Here is a 27,963-nt window from a genome sequence, read left to right as displayed (position 1 = left end):
ACCTATTCAAGGTAAAGTATCTTAGAACAGTGGGTTTACTCCAGTTGTGAGAAGATACTTTCTCCTCCAGTCTGAAGGGTGAAGGGAACTAGAGAGCAGTGGAAAGTTACTGAAGCAGGACAAAGAGGCAGGTGACCAAAGCAAAAGGTTATAAAAGGATTCACAGGAGAAAGATTTACAGGGAGACATAGAGGAAGTTTGGACAGGAAGAAAGAGATGGACTGGCCATGGTCAGAAGAAGCAAGATGACTTAGAGACAGGCTCCACATTTCTGAAGAGAAGTCACGAAATGGCAGTGGAAGGATCCTGAATCCCAGAGGGCTCTGATCCCAGCCCAAAGAATGCCCTTCAGTGTTGAGGAAACTGAGGCAGAAAAATGTGTGTAGGATTTATTGTTCTTGTATAGATCTGTGTATTTCTCATATGATTAAATAAGTGCAATAATGTGTTAGGATTCTGTGCCCCGTGTCTGTGTGTTCTCTACTACACCTACTACAGAGGTAAACTAGAAGGCTCATACCTTTGGGTGGCATTCTGGAAGAGGGCATGTATAAGCTACAGGGGACTGCGAGGAGTCAGCAGTGGTTCCAGGGTGCTGAGCAGGAAGCCACCTGATCTAAGCTCTCAGGAAGAGGTGCCAGTTTGATCTCTAACAGATAGTGTGCGTAGGGACCCAAAGACTGGGGCAGCGCCTGGCCTTCCTAGAAACCCAGGGATCCAGCAGCACAATTCCCCTCACAGCAGTCTGGTGAACTCCTACTGGGGGAACAGACCAGATTTGTGACACAGGGTGGATGGGACACAATCAGTACATAGTGAAAGGATGGTACCATACTTAACACCAATTAATGATAGTTTTATGGAAAATAGGACTTGTTGAACAAAAACTGTACATACTTTTTCATAAGAGTACAAGTTTTCCCTGATAAAATTAATGACAAATGAGATAAATCAGGGATGGTCTAAGTATACTCAGTCCTGCCTCAGCATGGGGGAAAAAGACTAGATGACATCTTGAGGGCACTTCCAGCCCTACATTCCTATGATTCTACATAATATACTTAGCCTTCTTTAAGGCATTTGAGTTAGTCCTGCATGACATTCTGATAAAAAGTTAACACTATACAATCATCACTGTAGCCCATATTAAGTGGATTAAAAAACTGGTTAACCGTTACTCAAGATGGTTCCCAATTTACAGTTACTTATGGGGGCATTGCCAGTAGAGTCCTGAAGGGATCTGTTCTTGGCCCAGTACTAATCCATATATATAAATCACATGGAAGAAAGTATAAAAACCATTGCTGTTAAAATTTGTAGAGGATACAAAAATTGTTGGGAGTGGTAAATGTGTACACGTCAGTTAAACAGGACAACTTGGATTGCTTGGTAAGGTGGGCTCATTTGAATAAAAGGGGTTTAATTTAGTCAAAGGCAAGATCATGCATCTAAGAAAAAAACAGTAGGTCATACTTACTAGATGGGAGATAGAATGGCTGCATTTCTGGATCTTGAAAAGGACTCAGTGGTAATGTTAGGTAACCAGCTGAACATGAGCTCCCAGTAAGATACTTTTTAGAGTAGCAACTGTGTTAGTCTGTATTTGCAAAAAGAAAAGGAGTACTTGTGGCACCTTAGAGACTAACATTTATTTGAGCATAAGCTTTCGTCAGCTACAGTGGCTCCCCACTGTATTTTCCACTGAATGCATCCGATGAAGTGAGCTGTAGCTCACGAAAGCTTATGCTCAAATAAATTTGTTAGTCTCTAAAGTGCCACAAGTACTCCTTTTCTTTCAGTAAGATACTGTAGCCAAGAGAGCAAAGGTGATCTTTGGACGAATAAGCCAGGGAATATCTAAGTAGGAGTAGGGAAGTGGCATTTCCTCTGTATGCAACATTAGTGAAACCACTACTGAAATACTGTGTCCAGCTCTGTGTCCATACTTCAAAAAGGATGTAGAAAATTGGAAAGGGTTCAGAGAAGAGATAAGAATTATTCAAGGTCTGGAAAACATGCCTTATAGTAAAAGACTAAAGAAGTTCATCTATTTAGCTTACCAAAGAGAAGGTTAAGAGATGACTTGATTATGGTCTACTAATACCTACATGGAGAACAGAATTCTGATAGCTGAGAGCTCTAATCTTGCAGATAAAAGCATAATGAGATTTAATAGTTGGAAGCTGAAACTAAAACCCAGACGAGGCACACATTTTTAATAGTGAGAGTAATTAACTGTTTAAATGATTTGCCGAGGGACTTGGTGGCATCATCACCACTTAAAATCGTTAAATCAACACTGGATATCTTTCTAGAAGACATGCTCAAACATGCAGATGTTAGTGGGCAAGGTTCTATGGCCTGAGTTATGCAGACCATCTGACCAGATGGTCACACAGTCCCTTTAGAAAGGAAGACAGAAAGAAACAGATGAATCCCCAATTCAGAACCAGTTTGTATACAAATCCATCCATTTTGCTGGATTCCTCTTCATACAACAAATTTAATGTGAATACTGATATTTAAAACCGTCAACAGGAGGCAATGTCCATTTGATTCATTAACTGACTCCCACTTCACATCTTAGCTCTCTCCGACTACTCTCACCAACATATGCTAGCATCAGACCTCTCTGCCTCCCAGGAACCAAAAGCCACATTCAGATGTTATGGACCTACTGTGGGAGTGGGTGGGTGAGGTTCTGTGGCCTGAAATGTTGACAGCTTTCCACTGGAGAGAAAGTTTGGCAGAAATGGAGCCATAACCCTGTTGTGATTTACGAACTCTGCCACTTTTGTTGCAGATTCTCTGTTTTAACTTCAGTCTTTACAACCTAACTGGTTTTAAGGCTGAAGAAAATATTGTTCTCTATTCAGCTTGAATGGAAGCACACACATTTCCCTTTCCTAGGTATCTATTCAGGAACCAGTCTAATGGGCACCATGAAGATACCCTAATGGTATCTCAAAAATATTATATTAGTTTATCCTGAACAACCCACTGCTGGGGATACTGTAAGCTGTAAAGTATCAGGGGGTGGCCTTGTTAGTCTGTATCCACAAAAACAACAAGGAGTCCAGTAAAAAGAAAAGGAGTACTTGTGGCACCTTAGAGAATAACAAATTTATTAGAGTATAAGCTTTCGAGAGCTACAGCTCACTTCATCGGACGCATGAAGAGACTAAATTGGTTAGTCTCTAAGGTGCCACAAGTACTCCTTTTCTTTTTAAGGATACAGACTAACATGGCTGCTACTCTGAAAGGAGTCCAGTGGTACCTTAAAGACTAACAGACTTAAACTTATGCCAAAATAAATCTGTTAGTCTTTAAGGTGCCACCGGACTCCTTGTTGTTTTTGTGAGCTGTAAACCACTGTGTTACCCCTCTGCCTCAGCAATAGAGAGTTTTGCTCGAGATTAAACTGTGTCCTTAGCTCCCTGCCACAACCAGCATGTCTTGCTCTCCAGCAAACTCCTCAAGGCTCTCCCATCCCACACCTTGCCTAGCAGGTAACAATCAATGAATTCCAGCCTCCAAGCTCCTCAGAGAGGTTTCTCTGCAACATACAGAAGATATTATGTTTTGCTGCTCTGTTAAAGAGAGAATGCATCAAGACAGAAAGGTTTACAATCAAATAAAAGTGAAAACACACGTATAAAACTTAATCTAGCAAGATACAGTCTTTGTTCAAAATGGTTTCTCTCACCTCCAGTCTCCCTTCTGGCTTTTTTACTAGCTGGCCTTGCCAGAACCTATCACTGAGATCAAATCACTTGATTTCTTTGTCTTCTTAAAGTGAAAAATTAAGATGGTCTGTCTGCTCTTTATATCCCCAAAGAGACTGTCTTTGTCCTACAAGTCAGGACAGCCTCCTGGAGATTCAGTCTACTGTCTCTCTCAGGGGTGCAGGAGCCATGTTAATTCTTTATCTCTCAAGTTCAGGCTGAAGATAATCCCTGCTGGTTTTGCCTGATAGCTTTGTTTACTGCTAATATGTAAATTGCGGTAAACCCACATTCCTTTGCTTAGGACAGACCTGTTTATCACCTTTACCTAGGCTAGACTGTCCTCTTAAACATGTTCTAGTAACGTTATACAGAGGGAATTCATAACTTCACATATAAGATTAACACATGCATTTTAAAATTATATTACTAACCAACACGTTAACAACTTTCATATGATACCTCACAAGGTATATTTTGTACAAATACTATTGCAGTAGTCTGTAGGGTGTGAATACATGGATGCCTAGGGTCACAAGTAGACTGAAGCAAAGGAGATTAAGTGATTTACCCAAGATCACACAAAGTACATGACACACTATGAATTTACTCTAAATTTTCTACTACCCAGTCCACTACCTTATCCACAAGACTATCCTTCCTCTCAGAGACACCCACAAGTACCTTCCTCCAGCCTCTCTACAAATAACTTCCCTTTGTAAACTCTGCCCAAAACCATCCGTTTTACCTGGTAATCTGCTCTCCAAGGCCTCAGCCACAGATACTGTCTAGTTACTATGCTAGAGGCCAGGGCTCTTACTATAAATCTCAAGGAATCAGAGGCTTCTGATAAAAAAACCCATCAGTTTAAACAGATTTACAGTGCAGTTCTAATCAGAGGAGTGACTATATAAAATATGGCATCCACTTACTCAGCAAATCTGTTCTGCATGTGTATTCAGAAACATATCTGCTGACCTCAGTGACTAAAGTTCTTACTGCTCTTTACAATTGCTAGTCTTGCAAAGCCAATACACTAAGAGTGACAGCTAGATTCTATTCCTTGTATATCAACAGAATCATTTATTAAATTCTAAATCAGCTAGATCTATACAATTCTAACTGAAGGCAATGGAATTGCACAGGTATTGCTGAAGGCAACTTTGAATAAAGTGGGTTTCCAAAGGTGCAAATGAGAACTTTACTCGCTTTATTAGTAATGGCATATGAGAAGGCAAATGCCCACCTTGACTTTTAGATCACACCATGAATTTACAGGGCTGTTCACAAGTAAATAGATTTTGCCAACAAACAAGACAAGTTTAATATAAAATTAATACTTAGCAACAGGGAACCTCAGGATTTCACTGTTTACAATTGCTTTTCATAGAAAAGTCACTTCACCAATGGCATAGCTGACAAGAAGCAATTTCTTAATAACACTGCATTATGCTATAATACGCCTGGTGAAATGGAAGAAAGCAACTATAGCAGAGCAGCTGGTGCCTCAAAATTACACTTCAGAGAGGCTTATAATTCCTGTTAACTTGGACTTTTGAGAAGAAGTCTCCTCTCCTTGGATTACTGAATATTTGGCTATTGAAACTTCTGCTGCTGCACTCTGGGTACAGACAAGCTCAGTCTAGCTTAGTAACCCTTATGAGCTGCCTGTTCTGTCTCCTGATTTTGCAAGGGTGTTCCAAATCTGCCGAAATATTCTATGAGGAACAGCAGCTATACCTGATTTTTTAAAAGACGGGGGGAAAATGAAAAGAAAGGGAGTGAAGGAGAGGAAAGACTTTGCTTTGTCCCCTTCCCTTTCTTCTTAGTTTTAATTTTAATTTTTTTTTTAAAGCAAGAAGTTCCTGCTCAACTGGAAAAAAAAAAAAAAAAAAGCCTTCCAGAAAGTCACTATCACCAAACTCTGAGAGCCCTTGCTAAATAAAGAAAAAAATCTCTTCACTTTTCCCATTCATTGGAATGTTCATTTCCTCATGTGGGAAACCAAACCGGCCTTCATTCTTCTCTTTCTAACAGAGTTGGACAGAAATGCACTAAAGCTTGCTCCGCTTGTGCAGACTGACTCATGGTGCCCTATGGATCTGCACATCTGGGAAGAAATAGTGACTATTTCCTTGCATAGGCTAGAACCAAGGTAGCTCATTCTGGTGATTACATTATGACTGATATGGAATTATTCAACAGCTAAAACAGCATTAGCTATGTACTACCTACTGCTCTTTGAATGACAGCCTCGAGTACCTTAGCTTCCTTGCCACACATACTCCCTTAGGGCTTGTCTACACTTAGAACGCTACAGCCGTCCTACTGCAGCTGCGCCATTGTAGCACTTCATTGTAGATGCTGTCTGTACCAACAGGCGGGGTTCTCCTGTCGGTGTAGGTAGCCCATCCTCCCTGGGAAGCCTGCCCCTCCTCCGGCTGGGTCCCTACCCAGTTAACCCTGTGGGGGTTCGATTTGCTCAGTCTGTCCTTGAGCTTGGGCCACTGGGTCCGTATGTGGCCTCTCTGCCCACAGTAGTAACAATTCACGTTCTGTTGGTTCCCTCGAGCAGGTCGGTTGGTCTTGAGCTTCCCCTGGAGAGGGGGTTCTCCGCATTCCCCCTTTGGGGCGGGAGGGTTTCCAGGGTGACTCTCTGCACCATGGTGGGCTTATTCTTTTGGGACTCCTCTGTTCCACCCCCTGACTAGCTGTCCACAAAACTCGTGAGCCAGCTGCCCTGCAGGTCCTCTGGCTTTTTGTCCACCAACCATATCCTCAGGTCAGATGAGCAATGTTCATACAGGTGCTCCAGTACAACCAGTTTAACCATGTCCTCCTGTAATCCACCTCCCCAAGAGGTGGTAGCTACGTCAACGGAAGAAGTCTTCCGTCAACCTAGTGCAGTCTACACTGGGAGTTGGGTTGCCATAGCTACATCTCTCGGGAGTTGGATTTTTCACATCCTTGAGAGATATAGCTAATGTAAATTCTTAGTGTACACCAGGCCTTAGCTAGTTGCTTCTCTGAAGCCATTGAACAGGCTCATGCAGCACTAAGGAAATTGCTGATCTAACCTGAAAATTTACATCTACATAGCTTCGTCTCTCAGGGGTGTGAAAAATCCACAGCCCTGAGACATATATGCATGCCAAACTAACCCCTAGTGTTGACAACGCTAAGCTGATGGAAGGATTCTTTGTTGACCTAACTACCGCCTTTCATGGAGGTGGATTAACTACAACGATGGGAGAACCCCTCATCACTGTAGTGAGCATCTTTACTGAAGTGCTGCTGTAGCTGTCCCGCTACAGTGTTTTAAGTGTAGACACAGCCTGAGAAGTCAAATGCTTGAAATTTTGCTGTCCTAAACAATTCTGCACCTTTTACACAGGGATAGACATGCCGTTTTCCAAAGTGGGGCATTGTACGAGACTTCAAGAGCTGCTGCTTCAGTTTCTCCGCCAGTACACGGTATCACATAATAAGTAGCAGCAAACAGTAAGTTTCATCTTGACACTCTACAAACTATTAACAAATTAATCCTTGAACCCACTGTGAGACAGGCAAGCTATTATCCCATTTTACAGACTGGGAAGTGAGGCAGAAAGCTTGTGACTTGGCCTGGCTCACAAAAGGAGTCAAAGTAGGGAATTAAACTAACAAATTCATCTTTTAGTCTTCTGCATACACCACTAGAAATTGCGTACATTGCCCACTGCTCAAGAGTCTGACCAAATTAAAAAAAAAAAAGACTTAAAATGTACATTTATTAGACGTTCATAGGAAGTATAGGGTTTATAGAAAAAAATTCTGCACTTGCAGAAATAGTAAGATACTGTCAGTACTTTACACAGAAAATACCTGTTTAGTGGGTGAGTTTCTCATTCATATTTTCTCCTTTTTGAAACACTGCCTTACTATTTATTTTCTCAGTTTTTCAGGCCATATCACACACATGGAAGTGCTGTTAATTGATTTTGTGGTTTTTGTACTAACAGTCAGTCACAATACCAAACACAGTTCTCTTTCTGCTACAAAGAGAAGTTTCATTTTTAGAATGTCAGAACATTTTTACCTAGCTAAAGTAAAACAAACGAAGTTCCCCTTCCTTGTCACAACCATATCCTTAAACTAAAGAAAGAAGGATCAGCAAACAATTATTATTCAAATAATTGAATGCTTTATTAAGTATTCTCTCCTCATACGTACAAGGCAAATAAACCTTAAAATGTGCTTTGTGTCCTGCATACCTCAATAAAACTATACAGATCATAAGATAATCAAAACATCTTCTGACAAATTTTTATAATTATAGCAGTCAAACAGCATTATTTCTATTTAAAAGCACTGAAAATTTTATTTTTTCCCCATTAACTTCAGCCTACTTTATGTTGCAAAATACTTGGACAACACTTGTGCCAACACAGTAATGTTTTTTCCCCATTCTACCCTTTTAAATAAAGGCTTTTTAATACCATGTAACGAACAAGCAACAAAGAACATAAGCTTAACAATAGCCTCAGATTTATAAAGCTTTATGTATCACAAAGAAAAATTTTAAGTATATCAAAAAACTACCTCCTAATAAAGCAGACAAATCTGGGGAGTCCAAGAAAAAGACAAGGAAGATGTAGGTGGAGATAAATAACTTGATGATTTGTTTCTCATATCCAAGTTCGGGAATGCTTCAAAACATCATAAGATGCTAAAAATGTATATTATGCAGAGCAGTAATTTTCTTACATATCGGTCTCTCAAGCTGTATCAGTTTGTCAAGGGACTGACATTGGGACATGGAGTCTTACCACTAAGGCTGTGTCTATACAGTACTTGAGAGTTCAGTGGAAAAAAAATGCCCCACCAGGGCTAATACCAGTTCAAATAAACTAGTAGGAGCATTAGTGTATAAGTTCCAGCAGTTTCTAGCGTTTTTAAACACTGTTATTCCCTACTTTGCAGAGAAATTGAGACTAAATAGAAGCAAGACTGTGAAGCACTCAAATATTACGGTAACTGGGGGGGAACAGGGGCAGGTAAGTATACCACACAAACTCTGTGGTGTAGACAAGACTTCAGTAGCTAGACTGAATCTGGAACAGGTCAGTAGTGACCAACAAGCACTCAACAGCAGTTGAATGGCTTATATGTAGGGCTGCACAAAATTCACGGTCCATTTTGGTCAATTTCACGGTCATAGGATTTTAAAAATCATAAATCTTATAATTTCACCTAATTAAATTTGAAATTTCACAGTGTTATAATTGCAGGGGTACTGACCCAAAAAGGAGTTGTGGAGGGGGAGGGGTCGCAAGGTTATTGTGGGGAGGGGGGTGTTGCGGTGCTGCTACCCTTACTTCTGCGCTGCTGCTGATGGTGGCGCTGCCTTCAGAGCTTGGTAGCTGGAGAGCAGCAGCTGCTGGCCAAGATCCCAGCTCTGAAGGCAGAGACACCGCCAGCAGCAGCGCAGAAGTAAGGAGGGCCTGGTCTGGTATTGCCACCCTTACTTCTGCGCTGCTGCCTGCAGAGCTGGGCCCTCAGTCAGCAGCCGCCACTCTGAAGACAGCAGTGCTGAAGTAAGTATAGCATGGTATGGTATTCCCTCTGAAGGCAGCACAGACGTAAGGGTGGCAATATCATGACCCCCCCAAAATAACCCTGTGACCCCCCCCTGCAACTCCCTTTTGGGTCAGAACCCCCAATTTGAGAATTGCTGGTCTCTCCCATGAAATCTGTATAGTATAGGGTAAAAGCACACAGAAGACCAGATTTCATGGTCCATGACGCATTTTTCATGGCTGTGAATTTGGTAGGGCCCTACTTATATTAAATGATCTGCTGATCTCAGTCCGGCTCCTAGTGGACTGGGATCCACATAAAAGAACAGTTGCCAAAATTAATGTCTTTGCCAACTGAAAGTCTCAAAGAGGCAAGGGACATGGAGGTGCCCCATTCCCTCCACAAAAAATGGTTTCTACTTCCTCATAGCTCAGGGCCATGCCACTTTGAAGGTGCTGTGAGAGCACTTGCACTGCTTCTGCCCATATTATCATCAGCTACCTCTCATGAACATCAGCAGTAACTTCCAAACCAAACCTATGGTTCATCATAATCAGCCACATCAATCCATTTCTCTTCATCAGTTGTATATGGGTAGGAGTCAGATGACAATCTGTCCTCTTCTTTTTTTTAATCTCTAGACTAAAATAACCACTCTCATGAAGAATGCAGTTATGGAAACAAAGGTTTTGTTACTCATAAGGGCCCAAATTAGCCTCTCTTCCTTCACTAGTCAGGCATTTGACATAAGACATATTAAGAAAGGCACAGTACACAACAGTAAACAGAAGCAATACTTTGAGAACTTATACATCATCATTCACGTTAGGAACTCGGATCACTTTACAGACACTAATTCCCAACACCTTTAAAGTCTTGGGCCCATATTATAAAGGACAAAGAAAAAAAAAACAGAATAAAGGACTAGCCCAGTCATACAGCAAGTCAACGAGAGTAAGGAACAGAACTCCAAAGTTCTACTAGGAGTTGAACTCAGAATTCATTGCACAAATGCAACGCTCATGCCTATATAAAGCCACCTTGCAGCTAGGAGCGAAGCTGAGGGCTAGACTTGGCAGAGTGCTGGGCAGAGTGGAGGACCCATCACAGTCTGAGGGAACAACAGAACCTTCCTCCCTGCAAGGAGGTGGCAACAGCAAGTGTAGGCCAGTAAGACACAGAAAGGCAAAAAAGGAGATGCAGGATAGCAGAAAAAGTAAGAAATATAGTAAAACACTTATCTTTTCAGGTCGGTATTTGACTTTTAGCTATTGAACCAAATCATCATCAACACCATCAGAGTAGTAGTTATATCCAATAGCAAGAAATGCCTTCCAAAAAGTGTATTTCTCAAAAAACTGCTATATTTTAAAGGTGGGTTTTTGGGGCAGGGAGAGGGGGATAAGTAAAGGGAGAAGAAAGTGTGAGAGGATAGATTCTATGAGACAAACCTGAAACTAAATCTGTCCTCTATTACACCGACTCCTCCCCAGACCTACAGGATTTCCATCATTCATGCAAGCAGAGTGGAAGCAACAAATACCTGCTCAGCTATGGGTTGTTTGGATATTGGCCACTATGCATTATGGAGTGCAGCCTGTTCTGGGGTTATGAACCCATAGTTAAGAGGAGAAACACATCTACCAGTTATTTGCCTAGTTTAAAAGAGAATAGAATCATTCCTCACTCAGTGTCTACAAGCAAAGTTCATTATTGAGGGAAAACTTTTACACAGTAAGTAGGCTGAATGCAAAACTTACATACTAAAGATTTGCATTCTACTGAAGAGATCTTTGCTGCAGTATTACTATTGCATAAAGTACTTGTGTTTTCGATTCCACTTGTCATATAAGAAAATCTTTCATCTGGAAAGTGCAAGGTCTCATTTTCATGTTATATCACATGATTCCAAGTAATTACTAGTAAATATGGAAAAATACACAGTTGTTTTTTGTTTTGTTTATTTTCTTGTAGAGATGATCTGCCCCAAAGATAAAGATTTGTTACGTTCAGTGTTGATAAATTACTCTCTGCTTACAGACGTGAAAAATGTTTACTTACAAAAGACAGACAGACTTTGGGAAATTAAGATTTTTTTCTTATTTGACATCACAGTAGAAAAGGTCCAAGATAAAATTACAACATTTACAAACAAATGATAAAAAGAAAAGGAGTACTTGTGGCACCTTAGAGATTAACAAATTTATTTGAGCATAAGCTTTCGTGAGCTACAGCTCATTTCATCGGACGCTGTAGCTGTAGGTCATGAAAGTTTATGCTCAAATAAATTTGTTAGTCTCTAAGGTGCCACAATTACTCCTTTTCTTTTTGTGAATACAGACTAACATGGCTGCTATTCTGAAATTAATGACAGTTGATGAAAAATATTGATGGACAACCTCAAAATGAGACATGTCCTGCAGCATGAGACAACCAAAAAATTCTATTCTGGCCAACTTAATTTAAAATTATTTATTAGGTGCCAGACAAGCTGCCAGCCTACATTTAGTGAAATTAGTACAATTAGCATCACATCATACTTGAGGCTGCAAATGAGAAGTGGCTTCCTCACTCAGCATATGTCTACACGTACAGTGCTACCGTGGTGCAGCAAAACAAATGGGTATTTTCTAACCAAGCCTGATAAGTTGCTAATTCCTCCTGAGTCCATGTTTAATACAAATAAGCAACTTGGGAACAGTATGTGTCTAATTAGGAATGATTACAAAGAGACATTGTGAAAAAACATTTTCTTTCCACACAGCCGTATTTGAAATCCAGTTCGTCCCCTGATAAGTTACACTAGAACATCTTTTAAAAAGTAACGTTATTGTATTGTTTAGTTCCATGGATTTTTCAGTCTTCCAAGAAATATAATTTAACTGAATGTTGTGATCCCCTAATATATGTCCTTATGCCTTTTTGAGTTCTTGCCCTGCATACGATATTTATCTGACTGTAAGCTCTTCAGTCCGGGGACTTTAGCACTGTATCATTCGGTTTTTGCGTAGACCACCACCATGAACAAGCGTATATAAATAACAGATATATATAAAAATACTATTGGGGAAAATATAACAACAACATTTGTTAGTGTATTCCAACAATATATTTAACCAGTAATGTTTTCTCCTTAAACCAGATCTTAAAATAAGTCATTATTTTTCTGAGTCTCTGTGGTTCCAAATGAACGAGGGAGCAAGTTTAAGTTCATTAGTCATATATTATTCATATATTAATATGCATATTACTAATATTTACCGTTTTATAGATTGAGTAGATGTATATGGCACTTTTCTTGGTACAGATATATTATTAGGATGGAAGACAAATTATTAAGCAAGTTTATTAAGGAATAAAATAAAAGCTTTGGTGGCATGGTAAGATCACCAACAATGGACACAGACTGAACACCCAGGCAGACCAGCTAGAGATCAATCCAGGTGGTGTTTAATTTGCAAAGAGGTTACGTCCCTTTGGGGTTTGCCATGATGATGATATGGCACTTTAACAAAAAAATAAATATACAGAAATAAGCTCCTCACAATGGTCCAGGGCACATTTAAACTGATGCTATTTGTGATAATACATAGAACAAAATAAGTCAAACACACAACAGATGATAGCCATTTTAAACACTTCATTATTTCCCCCCCGCTACTTCATGTTTTTAATACAAAAGAAAGAAGGAACTTTGCAAGGTTTGCATGAGAAAACAAATGTTTTGCAGAAAACTCTGTTTCTTAAGGGGGTTACAAACGCTAACACAAACCAGGCAATGCAATACCAGTGCACATAATTAGTCAAACTGCAGGCTTGATAGTTCTCCTGGAGCAGGCTAGTAATGTCATGCATTATGTTTACTTTTTATCTCAGGGTGGGATCCACTAGTTGAATTGTGTGCATTTTTGTCCCATGTGTCTAAATATGTCATTCACATAGTTCTCTTAGTAACTACCAGTGAAGTAATCAATCAATGAAAAGTGTGTGTTTTAAAATAAAAGTGATAAAGGCCAGGAATTATTTATTTGATTGATTGGTCACATAGATCTGATGTTTCATCAACGTGTGCTCAATCCATACTAATCCATGGAATCCACATCTGCTGGAATAATGGAGACTGAGCATTTTAATCAAAGTGGTAGAACCAAGGGGCCTGCATCACATCAGTGGAGCCCACTGTGGATCTGCTGGGGTTTAGGATTCCTGCTTCCCATCCCACAGCCATGAAAATCCACATCAGGGCTTTGTGTGGAAATGAAGGGATTCTTTTGCCTTTGGGAAGGGCCTGCAGAAGAAGTAGACAGATATCATATTTCCTGTGGTTCTGACAGTTGCCTCGGACTGTAAAATGGCAAGAACCTTGCAGGGGTCTCATCTGCCCCCTCTTCTAAGAAAATATTGATAAGTCTGGGTAGAGACAGTAGAACCGGCCACCCTCTGATGCTCCTGATAGTCCTCAAGTGGCAGATCTCGTCCAATTCCCTAACCCAGGAGTAACCTAAATACCCCTAGAGGGGCAGACCACCACTTGTAGGATGTAAATGGAAAAATACAATGTGGGGGAGGGTTGGGGGAAATCAGTTGACTCACTGGGGGAGGTGGGCAGGAGACAGCCACTCAAGACAGAAGCCACTGTTAACCAGAGTAGGTCAAAGTGCCATGGCCATGTTGTGAAGCAAGAAAGGGAAATAGGATGTTAGCACTGGGGAGGGGGACGAACATGGAGGGAAAGAGTCTCTGAAAATAAAATTACAGGGAGCAAACTGGAGCCTCCATATGATGACCACTGCAAAGAGTTGCCAACAGAAGCACAGCTTCAGGGTGTGTGGGTAGGAAAGAAAAGGTGGAGAAGGCAGGCAGAAACGCAAGTCCTAAAGAAATCCCCATCCTCCTCCCTGCATCCTTGTCTCCTTCATCCATTTTGAGTTCAAAAGTCTCTTTTTCTCTGCTGGACCAAACCCTTCACCTCTACCCTCAGTTTCACATATGCATGACCCACCCTTTGCTTCTATGTTTATCCCGTACCTCTTTCATTCAAGAGCTGCCTGCCAGCTACTTCCTCTTTAACTTCAAACAAGCATTTCCCCAAGTTATGAAACCCCACCCATTGCCTTCATCATCTGCTTCCTCAGCTCTCTCCTTCCCTTTCCTGCTCCTCCTGCTGTTACAGGAGAAGATAGCTCCCACTGACTTTGGCTTTTGCCCTTTTCACTGAACAGAAATTACTTTTCCCTACCCACACAACTTCTTCACCTTTCTGTCACCTATAACACTGTAAAATACCACCTGTTCTCCTGCATAGGCTTCAGAGATGCCATGTTCTCATGGCACTCTTTTCTCTCTGACTGATCCATCAGTGTATCTTCTTCTTCCTCCCCCCATGCTTTCTGCTCTCTGCCACTGTCTCTCAGGACTCCTCCTTGGTCTTCTCCCTCTACAGACTACCTGGAGTGACCTCATACAGTCTCTTGCCTTCTATCACCATCTTTGTATTAATGAATCCCATATTTCTCTCTCCAATCCCACTTTTCTCAGACTCATTTCTTCCTCGATTGCCTGCTGCCAACTTAAACAGAAAAGCGTTAAAATTGAACTCTCCAAACTTTCTTGGAAACTTTTATTTCTCAGCCGTTTCTAGCATACCCCCTTCCCTATCCCACCCCCCGGCTTCCAATTATGGTGTTATTTTTTGGATGCCTCTGTCGCCACTCTTAACACCCTCCCCAATTCTTCACCCACACAGACACTGCTATTTCTTTCTATAAAAATACTTCTGCAAAATCAGCCTTCTCCATCCACAACGCAAAACTTTTTAAGTTCTTCAACTGAACTGGGAGCCTAAAATGCAGCACCAAAAACTTTAGGTTCAAAGCTGGTTTTTTGTTTGTTTTTTTTCAGAGCAGCAGCTGGGCTTGGAGAGGGAAGGAAAGAATGGCATCCTTTTTCAAGTCCTACTTTTAGCACCCCATCCCCTAGAAATATACCTATAGCTACCTTCTTCCCTATACTACCCTCCTCAGCCTCGTCCCCAGAAAGAAAGAGATGTTTCCTTCCCAGGAACCCCAAAGACTTGCCTCTCCGCAACCAACCACCTCTCCCTCCACACTGTCCATGTATTTCCAGGAACATCTTCCTTGCCCTCAAATTTCACCCTCCCTCCCCTTATGGCCCTCAGTGGCCATCACTTCCTCAAAACTATCCTTTCTACTCCTATTCTCCTGACCAACCTACTCCCCAAAACCAGTTCTTACCTCTCCTTAATCAAAGTCAATTACAGTTGGGCACACCCTCACCCCAAGTCAAGTTCTGCCATCCCCTACCTACTTTTGTGGAACCTCTTTCTGCCTCCTTTCTCTATTGTCCCAACTCCTCCTGCTGCACTGTGGGTTCTCCTTCTCCCCTTCACATGAAGGCTACATGGCTCTAGCTCCCTGCTCTCTCTTGCTCTCGCTCTCTCAATTGCCTTCTCCCCTCCTCTTAAAGGAGCAGCAGCTCAGATGTTGCTTTGCTCTTCACTCCCCAACCCCCAGGAATGGGGGGGAGGGGAGCTACTAGGGAGACATTTTCAATTTAGACTCAAACACTTTTTCTTCTTAACATAGACCCCATCAAAGGACGCACTTAAGAGCATCAGGGCCAGAGGCTGAACACTAATGGTGTATTCAGCAGCCTGGTCTGAAGAGTGACTACAGAAATGGCGTGAGATGGTTCCATGTTTGTCTAAAGGAAATTATTTCCATATCAAATGTGCTCAATTTACAAATAAAATGATGTGTTTTCTAACTGCCAGCCCTGCAAACTTCCTTCTCATCACTCATAAGGATGCTGCCTCTTCAACAGTTGCACAAGTATTGCAGGTAACTTAAAGGTTGTGTTTGCAGGCTTGTTAATAAAACAATATGTTTCTGTCAAGTGAGCAAATGTTACACAGAATCAGACACAGAACAAACATGGAAACAATTCCATTTTACACAGTTACTTTTCAGAGCAGAACTGCATTTTAACCTATTGTTTACAAAGTGCACAAACAAGTCTCCATTTTCCACCTCCTTCCAAATATCTACACCCTCCATCATAGAACCAAAGACAACATGCACTTACCTTCATCTTTCAAGCACATTATTCTAATTATTCCGCTTCCCTCCCACATCAATTGGCAAGTTCTCTAGTTCAACTGTCAACTCTTTGTGGCAGAGACCCTCTCATCATCTTAAGCTGTAAAGCACCTAGCAAACAGCAAGACTTATACAACTAAACAAAAAAGAACAATTAAACATCATGTTGTTATTGAAAGAATTGATGTTATAAAAGAGAAGCCAAAATAAAATACCACTCACTATAACTGTTTTACTATACTGCTGCTGTAATATATTTAAAGTATTATATATTTTAATGTGCACTTTTACAATTGATGGTGTTCATATACTCTGTTGTAAATAGCAGTACAGAGTAATACGAAGTGCTACGGATGTAACCAAGGTTGTAGAAAAATACAATAAAGTAATTAAAGATTATTGTCATGAATATACTCAAGAGCAGAGTTACAGTAGCATGACTGACTTTAAACATTATCCTATTTGAATAGGAAACTATGCAAGCCTAGTGTTCCATTAATATTTCTTGCATTTCATTTTTATCCGGTTGTCAAAAAGCAAGGTCTATAACGAGAGACACTGTAATTTTGGTGAAAGATAAGTTTAAATGGGGTTTATTATTGATTCATATTTATTTATTAATTCTCCACTTGTTACTTTATAAGAAAGGTGTTATTTAATAATATAGTAATGTGGTCCTAAAAATAATAATACAAAATTATTCAGCTCAGAAACAAAGTTGAATCAAAGGGTCCTACTGTATATTAGTAGGTTTCACTACACATTTTTCTCAAATGAAGGAGTTTATTTTTACAAAAGTTCTGCTCAGAAAACAAATTAAAAGTGTTATTTTGACTCCCTTTCTTCCCCAGTGCTATTTACAAATTGTATCAAGTCAGCTGCTTGGCAAAGAATAAACCAAAGAGAGGACAGCAATAGCAAAGAGTTTCTTAAAACACCAAAATGTTATCTTACATTTGCATTTGATGTAAACAATACAGTTTACACTATTGTTACACAGTTACACTAGCATAGCTATGATTACGTTATTCAGCCAAGAAAGGGATATGGTACCATAAACACGAATGACTAAAAGTAGGAAGATATTTTTGTGATCCCTATTCTAAATGTTGCTATAGTAGCTGAAACAGTCATTAAAATACCAAAGTAAAATACCAAGTACCAAAAAGGAAGGCACAGAATAAAACAAAAGCTATCCACTTGAAAACATTTCATTCATTTAAAGTATTATATTTGTCTTTTCCATTTATTTGATCACTAAACATAATATTTTATAACACACCACACACCTTCTCTGTAATTATATTCTTGAGTATCCAAGAGATTTCTTTATTACAGCAAGGTGATTGCTAGTGAAGGAATGTTTATGACGGACTACCCTGAACTGACAGCTAGAGCTTTATAGCACAGAAGTAGCCATCTCACAAAAAGTCTTATGATGAAAATGCACCAAATTAAAAATGTAGGTCCGATTTTTAGAAGTTCAGAGCATCCACAACTTTGACTAAAATCAACACAATCTCTGGGTACTCAGCTTTAAAAGCCAGGCCTTAAGTGTCTTCATTTCCACTTGTGGATCAGACTCCCAAAGCAACATCAACATATTTTGTTTTTCTATTCTCCATCTTTATGCTTGTATATAAAAGGTATGGCATCACCTGCAGATGCTTTTCTTGTGTTAAGTCATGAGAATTCTGAAGCAACCCTCTGAGAAGAAGAAATTATTATTTTGATAGCAGTGAGCAAATAGCCTTCTACCCCCCCCAACAGCTGAGGTTGCAAGGCAAAGACCAAACAAATAATAGCCTCTTGTACCAATATGACAACACAAAAAATGCTGAATATGCTCTTGAAGCTTAATAATATACAGCAAGAGCAGGAAAAGGCCGTTTTGATAAAGGTCCCTCCTTCCCTTCTCCCACATCAATTCATATCAGACATTCTAGATTTCGGATGTGCACATATGATATCTGGTCAACAGGAACTAATGACACTATTTTACACTCTTTCCCATGGGCAATCACCCCACAGCAATAGATCTGGTAAACTGCCACTCACTTCTTCACAACATATCTAAGCTTAACAGCATCTCTAAGATTCAATACGGGGCCCTGAGGAGTTGTGGGTTTAAGAAGCTAGCTAGTGCATTATTCTGTTTAGAAAGAATGCTTTCAAGGTACACATTTTTGTCTTAAAGATTTAAAAGCAAAGGGAAAGCATGTATCAGTAAGTAATCCTCAAAATGTTACATAAAAAGTTTAAAAAAGGAATTGGCTGAAACGCTCAAAAAATATTTTTTTTTACTTTGTTTAGCTGAAGGTAGTGCAAAGTCCAGGAGAAAGTAAAGAGAGCAGTAATGAAGAAAGCTTGAGCAGATTAAAGAGAGTGGAAGGGGATATATGAAAGAGTGGAAGAGAGAGATACAGGCCAAGTTATGGAATAATTTGAAAGTAGCAGCACCTTAGGTTGTTCACAGAAGAAAAGGAGAACAGAGGGCAAATGTTCAAGGCAGAAATGGATAAGAAGAGAGAGAGACGATCAGGTACACAAGAAAGAAAGATGGCTTTGGTGACAATATTTTGTACAGATTGAAAGAAAAGAGTGAGGAAAGAACAAGTGGAGACCACAGAGGTGGTGATTATAGAAAGTGAAAAGTTAGCAGGACTTGGACAAAAGTGTAGGCAATAAGATTCTCAATTTAAGTGTTATGCCAAAATCTTAATGTTTACCTCAGAACATTACTGAAGTCAACCTTACCAAATACCTACACAGTTGCCTATTTTAGACAGCTGGTCAGCACAATAGAAAACTTAAAGCATCACTGAAAGTAGAGTCTGACAAGGTGTATGTTTAAGGGAATCTAACTTGTACTAAGGGAGGAATTTTAGGGGTTAAAGGTTAACAAGGCAGGCTAATAAAATTAGAATTTTATATTTTCCCCTACAACACATATTTCCTGCCATCAGACAAACAAGGAAACCAATCAGTCTTTTTAAAAGTTGTAAATGTTACCCCCCAAAAACCCTTTAATCCACTATGCCGTTTCAGGCCCTAGTCTTGTAGACACTTGTATAAAGTTACACACATGCGAGCAGTTTGTTTGCAGGACTGGGGCACGGTTTGTGCAAGACTGAGAAAACTGCAGTGTAGTACCTGTTACCAATATGCATGGACTGGAGCAATGCCTCTTTCATAATTTTTTTAATCATCAATTTGGGTGTTTTATGAAAAAGAGAAAAAGCGTGGAACAGGTAAAGATACCAGCTAAAATAATCTTCTACTGAGTTAGGTAAGATGCTAACAATCATTGTGAGCTCCCATAGAGTCCTCCACCACAACCTGCTGAGCAAAAGGGAGAGTTGTCAGAAGTCCCATACACCATCTGAGGACAAACACACAATAGCCATGACATACTTTAACCCATTGTTTACAAACAGTTATGTTTACTTGGTTTGAGCATTACAGTATTAGCCTGTGTGCTTTTCATTCTTTATTGGACCACATAACTATTTAAATTGAGATTTCCTTTTATTTTCAATCGTAAAGAAGCAAGGAGCATGCCATTATTACATTCTACTCAGAAGACATAGAAGAATTACTGATTCGATGCAATTGATCTGGTTTCAGTTCAGTCACGTTTTAACACTACGTTGTCTGAATAAACATGATCTTTAACAATAAGCAGGCAATATATATGTTAGTTCAAATAGAGTATAGCATTGAACTAAATATTTATTGATCTTAACTACATAAACTTCTGTAAGTATGTCCTTAATATATTGATTTTACCCCGATTACTTATTAAAATTCTTCCTTAGAAAACATTTTTGCTCAGCAGTAAAATTAGCACTATAATAAACTGTGACTCAGACCCAGAACATTATTACCTCTTTCCTCTAAGAGATACCAAGATTTCCACTGTCTTCAAAAATGATTAGTTTGAAAGGAAGAGAGGAATTAATAACATTATCTTAAGCGAGGCAGATGCTCTGCAAGCTTCCCCAGATGTCTCTACCTGCACACCCTAAACCTGACCCTCAACACTGCTATTTTCTCTTGAGCAGAGACCATCATGGTGCCAAATTCTATGCTGGTTAAGTGTGCACACAGCATAAGTGGGTGCACACAAAATAAACAGTCAAAGGCTTACAATGAAAAATAAATATTCTGGAACCAGGTTTTTTTTTTTTCATACTGTTGAAATTAAACACCTTGTAATTAACGATACTGTTAAAGTTATTGTAATATAGTTTTCTACCCTAGTTCATAGAGCACCAAATATATTGTAAAGGGAATATTTCTTCTCATTTTGTTACTACAATTGACTATTCAACAAAAGAACTGCAAACTCTGAACATCAGTTACACAAAGTGGGTGGGAGAAAGAGAAGTATATCTAGATCTCTGGAGTATGTACTTCTTACATATCTCCCAGAAATTCATATGGAAGTCTTAAATCTTTAGTCTTACACTTATAAGCCATTAAATACTTTCAATATTACTGTGATTTTAAAACAATCCCTGAAGCCATACCATGTACAAATATAGTTAAATTGAAATAAACCTCACTGATGGCAAAAGAAGAAGCCAGGAACAAGTTTCAAAGTTTGTAATTTAAAAAAAAAGGGGGGGGAGCATAGCCCAAGAACAACCAAAAAGAGAAAGCCAGGACTTGCAAAATGTATTATTAGATTTGCATTTCTTATACCACAGTACTTAGCTCCCAGAGTTGGGTGAGCAGCAGCAGCTCAAACCAACCCAACTATGGGCTGTCAAGAATTCAATTTTCTGTTAAAGTCAAGGCAGCAGATCACAGTGGATTTCTCAGCAGCACGTTTGAGAGAGGTGCAGAGAATGCAGCGCGCAGCCGGGTCAAGCCCAGGGAAGAGAGACTTGTCTGTACAAGAACCCGAGGACCCTTGTAGAGTTACCTATGCCGCTACTGCCCCTGTGTATTCACCGCAGAGAAAAGCACACACACACACCCCAGTGCAAGAGAGATGCCTGTGCGGGACAAGGAGAGAATTACGCCTCAGCCACAAGGTACAACGTTGGCACAGCCTGACACAGCAATCCTGCAACTTCAGTCGGAAATGTCAGCGTGCACCTGGGTGTGTGACATTATCAGGCCTAATAGGGAGCCGTTCCTGCACTTTAGACAGCCAGGCTTAACGCCTGCCAGGAAATGCAAGGAAGTTGGGGGGAGGAGGGGGAAGAAGGTTACTCGCTCTCTCCCCTGCCCCCCCCCCGAAACAGCGCTGCACGGCGAGCATTAACTGCGACCCCCATCCCGCAAGCACAACACGCCGCTCGCGCTAGGCCAAAGGGACCTGAACCAGCGGCGTGACCCCAGAAACAAGCCCGGCTCTTTGCTTTCCCCTGCAGAGCTACAGGTGCGGACTGTGAGCGCAGTGACCGCCTCCTGCTGAAATGAGCCGGGGCTGGGGGAAACAGGCAAGATAGAAATCCCAGTGAACAGCTACAGCTTCCCCCGCCCCCCACCATCCCCAGGCCCCTTGCACCGCGGGCTCCCCCCTCCCCCAACACTATCGGGGGAGGGGGCGCAAACGACATTAACAAGAGCACGAATCCATTACAATGTAGCAACTCAGATGCGCGGGGGAGAGGGGGAGGAGATGGCGGCTCCCCCTGCCTGTGCAGCAGGCCCGCGCCCCCCTCCCTATCCCCGAGCCCAGGGATCGTGGCAGCCCCGGGGGTGAGGAGCAGGAGCAGCTCACGCGGGGGAGGGGAGCAGGTGGGTGTCTCCTCCATACGCACTGCCGGGAGGGGAAAGCAGACGCGGGTGGTTTGTACCGAGAGGAAGGGGGAGCCCCCGGGGAAAGGAGAGGGGCAAACAGGAGCCGCCAGGCTAGTTACCTGGCGGGCAGTGCACAGAAGGCACGCTGGGGGGGGCAGGGGCGTGTCAAGGGGGCTCCCCAAGGGGCATGTTGTTGGGGAGGGAGAAGTGTGCACGCAGGCAAATGTGTGTTACTCGGGGGGGGGGGCTGTACAGGGGCATCGTCATGGCATTGGGGAGGGGGGGGGACTACGCTGGGGGTGGGCTGCAGCGCGGTACTCACCGGCAGCTCCACGTTGACGTCGGTCCCGTCCAGCAGCAGGACCCGGCACTGCAGCGCCGCTTTGCTGTCCCCGGCCGCCGGGATGTGGACAACGGCTCCGGCGCTGTGCCCGGCTCCTCCGGGGTGCGGGGAAGAGGGGAACCCCTCCGCGGCGGCGGCTCCTCTCAGCCCCCCGTCCCGCTCGTCCCCAGCCCCGAAGGCGCCTCCTCGCCCGGCTCCGCGTCCAGCCCCTCGCCCGTAGCGCTGCATCGACCGCCGGCCAAAGGTCCTGCGCAGGAACCGCAGCATCCTGGGGGCGCCCTACCCGGCTGCTCACACCCCAGAGCCCGCAGCTCCGCGCCCAGCCCCGGGGAGCCTCCCAGAGCAACCCCGCAGCACCGCCCGCCGGGAGCCAGGCACCGGGGCCAACCCTCGCCGGCTCCCAGCTCCGCCCTCTGCAGCGCCGCCCGGCCGAGGGAAGGGGGCGGGGGAGATGCAGCCCCTCCTGCAGCGGGAGCCGCGCCGCGGGGCGGCCAGGGGGAGCTGCCGCTGAGGCGGAGCGCGGTGCAACCTGTGGCGGCGGCGCCGGCTCCTGGGGGAAAGGTCCCGCGGCGGCCGCCCGCGCACTGGCGCTGCTCCCGCCCGGCTGCCGCGGGGTGCTCGCCCGGCGGGGCGGCCGGGCTCCCCGCTCCGGCGGGGCGCGCGCACGGGCTCCGAGCGGGGAGGGCGCCTGCGCCGGGCCTGCCCCCGCTCCACCTCCGGCCAGGGAGGGACCGGCGGGCCGGGGAGGCGGAGGAAGGTCCAAGCGCAGCGTTTCACCTGCGAGCTCGGCAGCCCGCACCTTGCTGCCCGGCGCACGGGTCAGGCAGCTGCCTGCTGCCCTCTGCTGGCCCTCGCTGCCCCGGGGAGGCGCCTGGGACCCCTGGGGCGGGACGAGCCGCGTGTGCCCCTAAAGCGACACTGCAGCGTGGCGGGGGGGAGACGAGGAAATCTATGAGAGGTGGGTCGTTGTGTGTAATTTAGGCCGCGATCCGGCCTTGCTCCTCCCCGCTGTTATTTCGCTACCCTCTCCCCCCGTCACGGGCCGTCCCTTCTCTCCTGCCTCCTCTCCTTATCCCCTGCCCTCTGCCAATTGGGCTCCTACGCCGCAGGAGCCCTGGGGAGCACAGCAGCTGCTTCTAGCTGCTAAAATGCAGGGGCAGCGGCGGCAGGTGAAGCTAGAGAACCTGCCACTGCATCTGCCCTCCGCCCGCAGCACCTGTCATAAACACTGCCGGGGCTCCCGGCTCTGCCCAGAGGCTTCAGATCAAAGAGACAGCTGCGCCAGCGCTGGTAGGGCAGTTTGCTAAGTTAACTTCCATATTGTAATCAGGTTACGGTTTTCCGTTGTATCAGGTGCCCCCCTACCACGGATTCAGAACCCCCTTTCATCCAGCCATAAAGTTGGTTACCCCTCCCCCCAATCACTATCACACCCCCCCAAACACCAGTATGCAGCACTCAAATTGAGAGCCAGTGGTTTAGATAGCTGCAGGACACTCCTAGCTAATCTGGGACAGTAATGAACCTATGGGAGGGGGAAATAATACCTAGACACTTAAGGAAACGTTAAGGACCACAGGGACGAGATAAGACTCGGGAAAGTGAACTGAGAAAATGAGTGAATAAAAACGAGGGCAGCAGGAAATAAGAAAATATACACTCAGTATTTCTGAAAGCAGTCCAGGCCATCTGAGAAGGACCTGTTGCCTGTTCACAGAAATGGGATGGATCAAGGACATGCATGGTGTATCTTGTATCCAGGGTAGTCCTAGAGAGGGGATACTTACACCTTGTTAAAGTTTCACTAAATAATTGAAGGAAGGATAAGAAAAATTTCTCTGTCTCTGATTAAATGTACCTGTCCTCTAGACACTGTTCAGGCACTCCTGCAAAAATCATATTCTTAGGACACACAAAAATACTGTGTCCTTCAGAATCACCACTATGTATTTAAAAAAAAAAATCCCAAAGGGAGGGCATTCTCCCACATTTCCTACCTCTTCATTTGCTTTTCAGTCTGAACAGTAGTCCTCCTTCCTTGGTTATGGCTACAAATCAAACATGTTTTTAAATAATCCTTCACCCATTCTCTCTGCAAACATAGCACCCTAGGGTCACAGCATTTAGTATGACCGGAGGAGAGGACATTTGTAGAAGCCCTATGTTTAAAATATTGGCAGTACATCATTTCTTATGAAAGCAACAAAAGGCACAATTCCATGCAGCCACCTTTCATCATTAGAACAAATGGATGTAAAGCATTGTCTTGCACTAAAGGGCTTGGACATCACGGCTAAATTATCTGGTAGCAGCAGCTCTGCATCTCCTCCTATTGTTTCACACTACGCAAGGGGCTCAGACCTGAAGTGCTCACTCCAGCAAAATACTCATTGAATTAGCAAGATATTTGGGCTGGTATTTCCCCCAACTCTACAGTTATTTAAAGAAGCATTGCTGAAAATGGGGAGGTGCATGTCTCTTTTCTTCATCCAGTACTACTAGAGATTATATTTGCACAGACTTCAATTGCATTTCTTTGTATTTTCTAAGTTTGCCATTATTAGGAATCTTAAAATCAGGTGCCATAGTTTAGGGTTCTTTCTTTTGTGAACATTACAGGACAGATTCTCCAGTCCAGTAAGACCATTTTACACTACATAAACAGCACAAAATACTCTTAAAGTGACAGAAATCTGGCAGTGGTGGCTCTGCTACCTCCTGAATGAGCCTCATCCCTGGTGTAAAGGGAGAGAGAGCATGTCGGGGATGGGGACGGGACATGGTGAAAGGGTGGGCAGCTCTGACTTAGTGAGCCACAAGCATCTTCCTGCAGCCCCTGAGAAACAAGCCCTTTGCAGGGGGAAAGTAGGAGCATCTTTTTCAAACCCTAATCAATCCGAGGGTTACATGATTTATATCTGCTTGACTTTCACTACTAGCATACAAAATATTGTCCAGTGACCACACTAAAAAGAAACAGTACTGTTATAGAGGAGCCTCACACATGCTGTGATTCCATCGGATCTCCTAAATGATGCAAGGTTGAACCTGATCAATAAGTGGACAAGAGACCTTCAAAGGAGACCTGGTTGCTGCAGGAAGTGATGCTGGTGATTCAGTAACCAGCACTCTGAGAATCATAGAAATGTTACATTCTGCCTGCCCACATTCCCCTTTCAGTTTTGAGTGGATATGCCCTCAGGTGATGCCATGTGCTGTTAAACATCTGCTGCGCTCCATCCTTAAGGTGGCTGCAACTTATTTGTGGGTGAAGATATTCCTCTTAGAATCATAGAAATGTAGGTGCTAGACAAGACCTCAAAAGGTCATCAATTCCAGCCCCTGCTTTGAGGCAGGATTAAGTAAACCTAGACCATCCCTGACAGATGTTTGTGCAAACTGTTCTTAAAAACCTCCAGTGATGGGGATTCCACAACCTACCTCACAGGAGCAATAAAAGGCTTAAACAACATTGAAAAACACTTTGAGATGCTCAGATTGACCCTGCTATAAAGGTGTACATTGCAGTATAATCTTAATCAAGATAGGACTTCTTCCTACTATGGGGTTCTTATACATTAGTCTGAAGCATCTGGTACCAGTCACTGCCAGAGACAGAATAGTGGACTAGATGGAGCATGTGTCTGATCCAGTATAGCAATTCCTGTGTTCCTATGGACAGCCCCCAGGTAACCAGATTAGCATAACTGCAAGGAGTAGAAATAACGGCAGTTTAATTGGGCCACTATTTGCAAAAAAAGCCACTTAGTGGCATTTGGCCAGTTCCAAGAGGGTAAGTGATGTGTAACCACTTGTGACATACTAACCATTACCAAATAAATGGTATGAATGGATGAAATGTAGCAAAAATATTTCTATTTGTGTAATTTCATTCAGTATTTTGTTTCAGTTTAAGTGTCTGGCTGTTTAAGAAAAAAAAGTCACCACTTCTTAACGGCAGCTACTATTGGATGTCCTAATTAAGATAATTCTATTGTGGTATTATATGCACTGTCTAACAATTAGAGACCTCTTCCTTTTCTTATTTTGTGTCACTGTCTATGCATTTGTGGATTTTGCTGCTCTGCCAGACTTTCACTATGTAAAAAGAAGAGTACTACATTTAAATTGAACATAGCTAGATTTTCTTTTTCTGCAATTTGGCAAAAATTTCATGCGTCTTTACAGAGACTAAAATGGGACATTTTGTAAGCTTTTTCTAGAATATGCTTCAACTTTCAGTCCTCCTTAAAAACAACTTGCACAAAAGGGCTCAAACAACGAGCACACACGGTATGGACCCGTTGTCTGTGTTAATAAAACTAGAAATAGAGAGCCTGAGAAGATATGAAGATTATTTGGTCTTTTAGGTTTGAGAGTTTGTTGATTGTGCTAACCCCATAGACAACAATGAAACTAGTTTGGGGAAAAGTCATTGAAGGCAATGCTTTTTAGCATGACAGCCCTTGAGTTATGATCTTCCTGTGGTGCGTCACAGTCACGTGTTTGTTTACTTTCCCAAACACCATGTCAGTTATGTGAATATGTCTAATTTTACCCTATTTCTGGATTGCTTTATACACAGACACACAGCAGGAGGAAAATGCAAAGGTAACGATGTGTTACAAGGCTTAGAGTAAGTTGCATTTATATGCCACCTTTCATCCAGAAAGATCCCCAAAGCAGTTTAGTTAGAAGAAAAGAACTCTGATAGGTAAACTATACGTAGAACCACTTCACCCAACACTGAAACGCAGCAGCTGTTTAACTGCAGAGTCCAATACAAAATCTCTTTTAAAATTGAAATGAAGAGAGGCGACTTAGTGGGAGGGACACAAAGGAGGCACCAGCTAAACGGGGGCACGTGACCTCCCCATGTGACTCGTCCTCACCCCCGCCCACGTGACCCCCTCATGTGACTCTTCCCCGCCCCGCTTCCCACATGACTTGTCCCTGCCCTGCCACCAGCCCAGGGGCCCTGTGTTCTCCCCATCCCACATTACCTGGCAGGGGGGCTCTGCTCCAGTCCCCCTGGCATACGTGGAGCACTCTCCAAGGCAGCCTCCGGCCATGCTGCCTGTCTGGGATGCTGCCCATGGTGCGGCACGCAGTGGCTGCTCTCTGCCAGGCAGCCTCGAGCCACGAGGCTGCCTGGGAGAGTGCAGTGCGGCATGCCGCACCAGGCAGCATGGCCAGAAGAGGAGAGGCTCTGCCCCCACCTCTTCCTTTCCAGCTCTAGCCCTGCCCCTTCATCTCCCCAGCTGCTGGCCTTCCCCGCGCCCCGGGGCATTTTGGGGAGGGTCATGTGACCCTTGCCCCTCCCCCGGGTCACCATTGATTTAATTATGCAAATCATAATTAGACAAGGACACTGGGGCTAATACTTCTATGCTTACAAAATGTACCATAGTCTCTTTAATGACCTGATAGGTGGTCAGGACTTTGATTTTGTATTATCAGA

The 27,963-nt window shown here is 43.0% G+C and overlaps 1 protein-coding gene across 9 annotated transcripts in view; it reads right to left on the bottom strand.

Annotated features, from left to right (window-relative positions):
• The window catches only part of EPB41L4B (erythrocyte membrane protein band 4.1 like 4B), a 246,854-nt gene extending 223,840 nt beyond the window's left edge, over positions 1–23,014 (bottom strand). For 7 of the 9 annotated variants that reach the window (XM_073332653.1, XM_073332656.1, XM_073332654.1 and 4 more), the window contains exon 1: positions 22,482–23,014. In XM_073332653.1, the coding sequence (XP_073188754.1) occupies positions 22,482–22,769 (288 nt within the window). In that variant the 5' untranslated portion in view covers positions 22,770–23,014. The remainder of the gene's footprint in view (positions 1–22,481) is intronic. The other 2 variants (XM_073332661.1, XM_073332658.1) reach the window with 1 other exon arrangement.
• Between the last annotated feature and the right edge of the window lie 4,949 nt (positions 23,015–27,963).

The sequence above is a fragment of the Lepidochelys kempii genome, chromosome 2, assembly GCF_965140265.1.
Source record: "Lepidochelys kempii isolate rLepKem1 chromosome 2, rLepKem1.hap2, whole genome shotgun sequence".
Lineage (NCBI taxonomy): Eukaryota > Metazoa > Chordata > Testudines > Cheloniidae > Lepidochelys > Lepidochelys kempii.
The sequence above is the reverse complement of the archived record's forward strand: the minus strand, read 5'-3'. Positions and strand labels throughout refer to the sequence as shown.